Below are 8,910 nucleotides of genomic sequence, written 5' to 3' on the forward strand. Positions count from 1 at the left end.
GGATGCTCAAACTTTAGATTTGTTTCTAAACTTTGATTTTCTAAAAATAACAAATAACACATAAAAAATCTCACATCATACAACTTTATACTTAAGCTTAGATTTTCTAAAAATGTCGAAAATTTGTGTAAAATGTTTTGAACAACGTTAATTTCTTGATATCTAACCTTAAGTTTATAAATCTATAAATACTTACATAAACAAAAAGAGAACATTCAAATAAAGGGGTAGCTGTCTTCTTTTTCAAAAAAAAATTTATTTTTTTATTTTTTTCTTATTATTATTTTTTTTAAAACCAATTTTTTTAGAACCAAACAAGAGAAATTTTCTGAAATTTCACAATTTATTTGACTCGCAAAAATATGAACAATATACATAACAAATACATACACTGAAATGATAAAACTTTCCTTATAAAGTCGAAAGACATGGTAGGAAAGTGTTTGGGATATGGCTTAAATCTGCTTAAGAAACGAACAGGCTAAGGCTCAAAGTGGTTAACAAAAGGGATTTTAAATACAAATGGGTAGGCTTAAAGCTTAATTGGCTAAAAATAAAAATAAATGAATTGCCTTTATCATTTTGATATTCAGTATTCTTAAAATAGAGTTAAAACAAGTTCTAGAAAGCTGATCTATTGCATGAAATGTGTCAGTCTGTTACGATCCACTTTCTCACTGTTATGCATCCTATTGTTTGTTTCTATATCCATACAAGTAATACTAATTGGTGCTTCAAAATGTTTTTTTTATTTTTTATTTTTTTATTTTTTTATTTTTTATAATTTGCTAAAAGCACACTAACACAATTACATTCTTTCCTTTTTGGGATAATTTCTTATAAAATAAAATCACACAAAACAAACAAAGAATCGAGATCACCTGATAGTTCTTGGTAGAGGAGGCTTTTATATCTTCAAAAATAGGACAAAAATATTGAATCTTTATTTTTAATTTTTTTTTTGGGCTCGATCAAAACCAAAAATTGCAGCATATTTGGTTTGTCACCTTTTTCTCATTTAAGTATACCTCCCTAACTTTAAACTTTGCATCGTCCTCGATGTAAAACACAAAAGAAAACCATAAAACAATAAAATGAAATAAACCAGAAACACACCAAATAAAATAAATCCATCATTTTCGCTGAGGATCGCGATTGCACTTGGCATGTGCAACAAGCCTTTTAAACCCCTAGGTTACCCTAGTGGACGAGTGAAGTCTCGTGAGGGTTTGCAGTGAACATACCCACAAAGTTCTCGGGTTGCCTCCCGAAGTAGCGCTAAGTTTAACGTCATCAGTCAGACATGTTACCTCGAAGCAAAAACTAGATGACGTAAGTGGGTTGTTCTTGTAAAAAGTCAACCCGTTCTACTTGAACCTCATGTCGTGTGGCGGATGAAATATAGGGCTTGAGACGATGCCCGTTTACTTTGAATGTCTCACCGCCTTTTTCATCTTTGATCTTAATCGCTCCGTGAGGTGTGACATCAACTACTTCATATGGTCCTGACCATTTGCTTTTCAATTTCCCGGGAAAAAGCTTTAATCGTGAATTAAATAGCCACACTTTTTGTCCTTTTTCAAAAGTTTTGATCTTTAATTTTGCATCGTGGAATGCTTTCATCTTGGACTTATATGTGACAGCATTATTGTATGCCTCATCCCGGAGTTCTTCCAGTTCACTCAATTGTAGTTTTCGTTCCTTTCCTGCTTGATCATACTCCAAATTTACTTCTTTGATGGCCCACAATGCTCGATGTGCTAACTAAACCGGTAAGTGACATCCTTTTCCATAAAAAAGTCTATAAAGGGTTGTTCCAATCGGTGTTTTGAAAGCAGTCCGATAGGCCCAAAGCGCATCGTCTAGTCGAAGTGACCAATCTTTGCGGTCAGGTCTAACGGTTTTTTGTAAAATTTCTTTGATCTGTCGATTAGACACTTCCACTTGACCACTTGTTTGAGGGTGGTAAGGTGTGGCAATTCTATGATTCAAACCATATTGTTTGAGTAGTTTGCCAAATTTGAAGTTTTTAAAATGTGACCCCTATCACTGATGATCACACGAGGGATACCATGTCTCACAAAAATATTTTTCTTGACAAACTTACAAACAACATGGTGATCATTTGTTTTGGTGGCCTCGGCTTCAATCCACTTTGAGACATAATCGACAGCCACCAAAATATAAATATTGCCGAAAGAAGTTGGAAAAGGACCCATAAAGTCAATTCCCCACACATCAAATATTTCAAAAAACAAGATGGGGTTCAATGGCATTTGGTCTCTTTTTGAGATCCCCCCAACTTGTTGGCATTTCAAACAGGATTTAACAAACACATGCGCATCACGAAAAATTGTTCGCCAGAAGAAACCCGTGTCTAGAACTCTGTGACCTGTCTTTTGAGCACTGAAATGTCCTCCACATGCGTATGAGTGACAATGAGCCAATAAATCTTGAATTTCATGGTCAGGGACACATCTCCGAATTATTTGATCTGGTCCAACCTTGAATAAGTCTGGATTGTCCCAAATAAACCGTTTTGCTTGTGCCATGAAATGTTTCATCTTTTGCTTTGTCCAGTACTCTGGTATTTTTCCTGTAGCCAAATAATTCACAATATTAGCAAACCAAGGTAATCCATTGATGTTCAATAATTGTTCATCGGGAAAGGTATCCCGAATTTCTTCCTTGAAAGTGCTTGATACATCAATGGGGAGTCTGGACAAGTGATCAGCTACTACATTATCACTTCCTTTCTTATCCTGAATTTCTAAGTCAAATTCTTGTAGTAGCAATATCCATCTAATAAGCCTCGGTTTTGCATCTTTCTTGACGCAAAGCACTATGGTCCGTAAAAACAACGACTTTTGACCCCCAAACATATGAGCGAAATTTGTCTAAAGCAAAGACAACTGCTAACAACTCTTTTTCCGTTGTTGTGTAATTCAATTGTATATCGGAAAAAGTTTTGCTAGCATAAGAGATTACACCGGGCTTTTTATTCACCCGTTGCCTTAATACAGCACCAACCGCATAATCACTTGCGTCACACATGATTTCAAAAGGTTGTGACCAATCAGGTGATCGCAATATTGGTGCTTGGGAAAGTTGTCCCTTTAGCTTTTGAAAGGATTTCATACACGATTCATCAAAAGAAATTGGTGCGTCTTTAGAGAGCAAATTGCATAAAGGTTTTGAAATCGCACTAAAATTTTTGATGAATCGTCTATAAAAACCTGCATGTCCAAGAAAAGATCTCACGCCTTTGACATTTGTGGGAGGTGGTAATAAGGAAATTAGTTGTACTTTGGCATGGTCAACTTCAAATCCTCTTTCAGAAACAACATGCCCAAGTACAACTCCTTCTTTAACCATGAAATGACTTTTCTCCCAACTTAAAACCAAGTTTGTCTCCGTGCAACGTTTCAAAACTTTTACCAATTGTTGGAGACATGTGTCAAATGTTGATCCAAAAATAGAGAAATCATCCATAAAAATTTCCAAGGACTCCCCGACCATGTCTGAAAAAATACTAGTCATTAATCTTTGTAAAGTGGCAGGGTCATTACATAATCCGAATGGCATTCGTCGGAATGCGAAAGTACCATAGGGACATGTAAAAGTAGTCTTGGCTTGGTCTTCAGGATGTATAGGTATTTGATTGTATCCAGAATTCCCATCCAGAAAACAATAAGACTTTTGACCTGATAATTTCTCTATTATTTGGTCAATGAATGGTAAAGGAAATTGGTCTTTTAAAGTGGCAGTATTTAATTTGCGATAATCAATAAAAACCCGCCACCCGGTTACCGGCCGAGTGGTTATCTTTTCACCATTTAAACTTTCTACGATCGTGATGCCAACTTTCTTTGGAACGGTTTGTGTTGGGCTAACCCATACACTGTCAGAGATTGGGTAGATGATTCCGGCATCTAACCACTTTAACACTTCTTTCTTCACGACTTCCCTCATATTAGGGTTCGATCTTCTTTGCGTCTCTCTTGATGGTTTTGTCGACGGTTCGGTAATGATTCTATGCATGCAAACTGCTGGGCTTATTCCCTTAAGATCGACAATTGTCCATCCAACTGCGGCTTTGTATGTGTCAAGCACCTTCAGTAATGCTTGTTCTTGTTCCTCTGTCAAATCTGATGCAATGATCACCGGATGCGTTTGATTTTCTCCTAAAAAGGCATATTTCAAATGCTTCGGTAACAACTTCAATTCCAATCCTGGTGGTTCTTCCAATGATGGCTTTATCTTTGAATCAATTGAATCTGGGAGATCATCAAAATTATTTGACCAAGTTGACGTGCGATCATGGATAGCATTCAGAAACTCTTTTTGATCGTCAATTGTTTTGGATCTGTCACTATCACAAAAAACATCCTCCAAATCATTGGTTATGTCCAGGAGCATATTTGCGGTATGCTCGTGAACACAATCCCCGATGGTATCTATCATAAAGCAATCATTATGATCTGGAGAGTTAGCGTTGGGTCCAAAGGCTTGTAGTCTCAACTTGCGGTTGCCAAAACTCACGTCAATTGCACCATCTCGACAACTAATTTGAGCATTTATAGTTGCTAAAAAGGGACGGCCGAGAATGACATTTTGTTGTTTGTCCTTGAAGTGTTTTTCAGAGTCCATAACTATGAAGTCAACTGGGTAATAAAAATCTTCCACCTTGACTATGACATCAGGCAACATCCCCCGTTGTAATTTAAGTGACAAATCGGCCATGGACACAGTAATGTTAGTTGGTTGCAATGGGCCAAGGTCATATTTATCATATAAACTACCAGGAAGGACATTGATACTTGCTCCAAGATCAAGAAGTGCCTTTTTGATTTTTATGTTTCCAATTTCAATTGTAATTAAGGGTGCTCCAGGATCTTTTAATTTGGGTGGAAGTATTCCTGTCAAAGCGGCACTAACATGTGCTGTACCGTTTGATTTTGTTGGAATTCGGTGACGTCTCTTTTGAGTACATAAATCTTTGAGGAATTTAGCATAAGCCGGAATTTGCTTAATGGCATCGATAAGTGGGATGTTAATTTTGACTTGTCGAAAAGTTTCCCAAATATCATCATTTTTTTTAAAAACTTGTTTTTCTGGGTTTTTCAAAGCTGTTGGGTAAGGGGTGGTATTTGTCTCCACATGCCCTTCCCCAACTTTAGACAGTTCCGACTCATGCAATTTTCCTTTCAATTTATGTTCTGGTTCAATTGGTGTTTTAAGAGTCTTTTCACTTTCATCATCAGAAGATACATAATCCTCCACTAAAACCTCATCAGGATTTTTTAACGAGTGTGGTGTAGGCTTATGCACTTGATTATCATATGATTTACCACTACGCAGAATAGTTACCTCATTTACACGTGCGTTGTTGTTGGTGTTGGTGGTGGTGGTGTTGCTAGTTGAAGTTCTTGAGTGTTGAGGATTTACTTGCGTGGTGCCCGGAAGGTTGCCAGGTGGTCGCCGATTTATTTGCTCTGCTATTTGTCCCAATTGCTTCTCAAAGTATTGAAATTGATTTGGAGTTAATTTCATTTTTCTTGAGACTTTCCTTCATCATTTTCATCAATTGTTCCATTTGCTTATCATGGTATGGTTCACTTGTCTTTCCATGATTTACTTGAGAAGAAACTGGCCCATGATGTTGATTTTGACTGGATTGGCCCGAATTGTTGTTGCTGACCTTGTTGCCTTGTCAGTTTGGGTTGAAGTTGTTGTTGTTGTTCCGCCAATTTGAACTTGAATTGTTGTTGTTCCTCCATCGGTCATTGTTGCTTTGGTTGTTGAATTGATTGTGTTGTTGTTGTGGTCTATAGAAATTTCGCCTTTCTTCATTCAAGTCAGCCTGATCACCGGAAGAATAAAAGACTTCTTCAACTTTATCATTGTCTTGAGCGAACATGTTCCCTTTTCTGTAGTCTTTAGTCTTGTGTGGTCCTTCACATAAAGTGCAAACAGTTTGAACATTAGATTGAGGGTTTTGTTTAAGTTGACTGATTTCAGTTGTCAGTTTCCGCATTTGGGAAAGGACTTCAGTCAGCACTTCATCGGTTTGATGTACACTCTCAAATCTAAGTTGTTTGTTTTTGTTGCCACGATATTGGACCTAATGAGCGGGACTGCCATTCATTGCCATTTCATCTATGAGTTCATAAGTCTCTTCTGGTGTTTTGTTCCTTATGGAACCTCCGGCAGCTGCATGGAGTGATTGTTGTGTATGAATGTCCAAACTATTGAAGAATGTTTGGACCTGCCTCCACATAGGTAGCTCATGATGTGGGCATCTTTGGAGTAGCTCTCGATATCTTTCCCATGCTTCGTATAGCGATTCGCCATCTTCAGCTTGAAATGAAAGGATTTCATTGATCATCATGTTTGTCTTTGATGGTGGAAAGTACTTGGTTAGGAATTTGTCAGCCAAGCCTTCCCAAGTGGTGATGGATTCAGTGGGTAATGTTGAGAACCACCTCTTGGCACGGCCTCGTAGAGAGAAAGGAAAGAGGCGTAGTCGGATTGCATCTTCAGTTACTCCATCCATCTTGAACATGTCACAAATGTCCAAGAAACTAGTGATGTGTGTATTGGGGTCACTATCGGGTGAGCCATCGAATTGCGCACTATTTTGCACCATTTGGATCACATGCATCTTGATCTCAAAAGTTGTAGCTCCTACTTCAGGTCGTTTAATGCATGATTTGGTCCCATCAAGTGAGGGTCGTGCAAAATCTCCCATGGTTTTTCGGTCTGTCATCTTGTCGTCGGTTTTGTTGGCTTCTTCAAAAATTAAGGCGCGGTGAGTAACACGATTTCTTCTTGCCGCTCTTTCGATTTTTGAGTTAAAAAGCAATGGAGAGGATCGTCTCGAATATCGAGTATGCATGCACAACAAAAAAAAAAAATACAAACGCGTAAAAGGAATTTAACAATTATAAATAAAGACTATAGGAATCAAATAATTTTTTTTTTAATTTTAAGAAATACCAAAGAGAAAAAAATTCTTAAACTAAAAAAAAAAAATAAACCCCTTTTTAAAATTAAAAAAAAATTTATTTATTTTTTATAAATTTTTTTATAATTTTTTTATATATGTGTTTTTTAATTATTTTCGAAAATTAAAAACAAAAAAAAAAACAGTGAATTAATTTATTTTTATATGTATTTTTTTTTATTTTTTTTTATATATTTTCGAAGTTATAAAAAAATCAAATAAACAAATTTTTTTTATTTTTTTTATATATATATTCGAAAATTATACTAAAAATGAAAAAATATATCAAATAAACAACTAGAAAGAAAATGTGAAATTTTTATCAATTTTTTTTTATTTTTTTCTTAATTTATTTTAAAATAAAAATCAAAATAAATAACTAAATATTAAGCGCAATAGCTCCCCGGCAACGGCGCCAAAATTTGACGAGCGGTCATTGTCGCGTCAAAAATAAAACCTTATTTCCACTAATCTAGCGAGTGGTAAGTAAGGGTCGGATCCAGAGGAGCTTATGGTTAATAGTTTAGTTGCTATTTTGATTTAACGATAAAGAAATGATGATTCATTTGAGATTTATAAATATGATGACAAACAAAAAAAATATGATTTTAATTCAATTAAAAAAATGATCACTTCCGGTTTCAGAATTAATAATTATATGAATTAGAAATGAGTGTTATTAATTTTTCATAGCCGATTCAATTAAAGTCTAAGTCCAAAATAGAAAATAAGTGTAACCGCACCCTCCGTCCTACACACCGCTATTGGATGATTTGGCACAGTGGGGAGATCACTTAAAATTGTTTTAAACTTGGGACAATTAATTGATAAGTGAATAAAATAAGTGTAACGATTTTATAATGTTAAAAAAAATCCACAAATAATATTCAACAAATTCAAATGTTCACACCCAAAAATAATACAATAAGTAAGAATTAAAACCTACTCCCGGTTGCGATCACGAGAGGATTTAGCCGCGCATTGTAGACTTATACAAACTCATATTTGTAGTCTTGAATTCTTGATGTCTTGATCTTGAATCTTGAAAAGTCTTGAATCTTTGATGGCTTGAATTCTTTGGAAAAAGAAAGAATTTGGAAGACTAAAATGCTTCCAAAAAAATATAGAAATTTCCTAAAGAAAGTGGTGGTATGAAAGTAGGTTGGTATAAGAGGTATATGAAGTATGTAAGAGTGTATGAATGTGTAAGAGGGGTGTGTTTGAAATGGTGATTTTGAGGTGATATTTATAGTGAATTTTTGGAAAATTAAATACCAAAAAGAATGAAATAAAGCTAGGAATATTAAGCTTTTAGATTGGATCTAAGATCCAATCTAAATCTTATGAAAAAGAATTCAAAAGAATTAAAAAGATGGAATTATTTGGTTTTTGTTGGAAAGAATTTGGGTTTAAAATAGGAAAGGTGGTGAAAAAGTGGTTAAAATTGGTTGGAAAGTGTTTAAAAGATAGGAAAACCCGAGGTTCAGCACATGGCACAAGCACTTGGAGCTGGCATTAAAACGACGTCGTTTAGAGCCATTTTTCGCGGATCTAGATCGGGTCGGAGTCGGGTCGTAGGCGCGGATCTTCTGTGAGAGGAAATGGATCGAAATTCGCGGGTCGGATCTGGATCGAAGCGGACATGGATCGGATCGGATGACATCATCGATGACGTCACCAGCGGATAAAAGCGCGGATCCAGCTCGAGTCGGAGCCGGGCCGGGTCTTCTGGTGGACGGATCAGCTTGTGAGGGGAACTGGTTCCGGATCGGATGGTTCGGATATTTGGATCTGGGTCGCGATTTGAACGGATCTGGTCTTTGGGCTTCCGGGTTGGGCTGATTCCGAATTTTTTTCTTCTTTTTGTGAATTAAATTAAATTAAATTAATTTAATTAATATAAA

The 8,910-nt window shown here is 36.0% G+C and overlaps 2 protein-coding genes across 2 annotated transcripts; both read right to left on the minus strand.

The window, feature by feature from the left end:
• Positions 1-1,323: 1,323 nt before the first annotated feature.
• On the minus strand, positions 1,324-5,553 carry LOC145111692 (uncharacterized). The gene is made up of 3 exons (XM_079047951.1): positions 2,881-5,553; positions 2,238-2,762; positions 1,324-1,764 (listed from the first exon to the last, which is right to left on the minus strand). The coding sequence occupies exons 1-3, from the start codon at positions 5,551-5,553 to the stop codon at positions 1,324-1,326; spliced, it is 3,639 nt and encodes a 1,212-aa protein (XP_078904077.1).
• A 571-nt stretch (positions 5,554-6,124) lies between these two features.
• On the minus strand, positions 6,125-6,751 carry LOC145111693 (uncharacterized). Its single transcript, XM_079047952.1, has one exon. It carries the CDS (start codon positions 6,749-6,751, stop codon positions 6,125-6,127), a length of 627 nt encoding a protein of 208 aa, XP_078904078.1.
• Positions 6,752-8,910: the final 2,159 nt, after the last annotated feature.

Source organism: Lactuca virosa, chromosome 5, assembly GCF_052849685.1.
Source record: "Lactuca virosa cultivar CGN04683 chromosome 5, Lactuca_virosa_CGN04683_v6, whole genome shotgun sequence".
Taxonomy (NCBI): domain Eukaryota; kingdom Viridiplantae; phylum Streptophyta; class Magnoliopsida; order Asterales; family Asteraceae; genus Lactuca; species Lactuca virosa.

What these genes read in the sequence shown, in the direction of transcription:
- LOC145111693 (XM_079047952.1), bottom strand. Translation starts at nt 6,751, where the DNA reads ATGGGAGATTTTGCACGACCCTCACTTGATGGGACCAAATCATGCATT.
- LOC145111692 (XM_079047951.1), bottom strand. Translation starts at nt 5,553, where the DNA reads ATGAAATTAACTCCAAATCAATTTCAATACTTTGAGAAGCAATTGGGA. An exon ending in TAGACAAATTTCGCTCATAT is followed by an intron (nt 2,763 to 2,880) that starts GTTTGGGGGTCA and finishes TTAGAAATTCAG; the next exon opens with GATAAGAAAGGAAGTGATAA. An exon ending in TGTTTTTTGAAATATTTGAT is followed by an intron (nt 1,765 to 2,237) that starts GTGTGGGGAATT and finishes TTACCGGTTTAG; the next exon opens with TTAGCACATCGAGCATTGTG.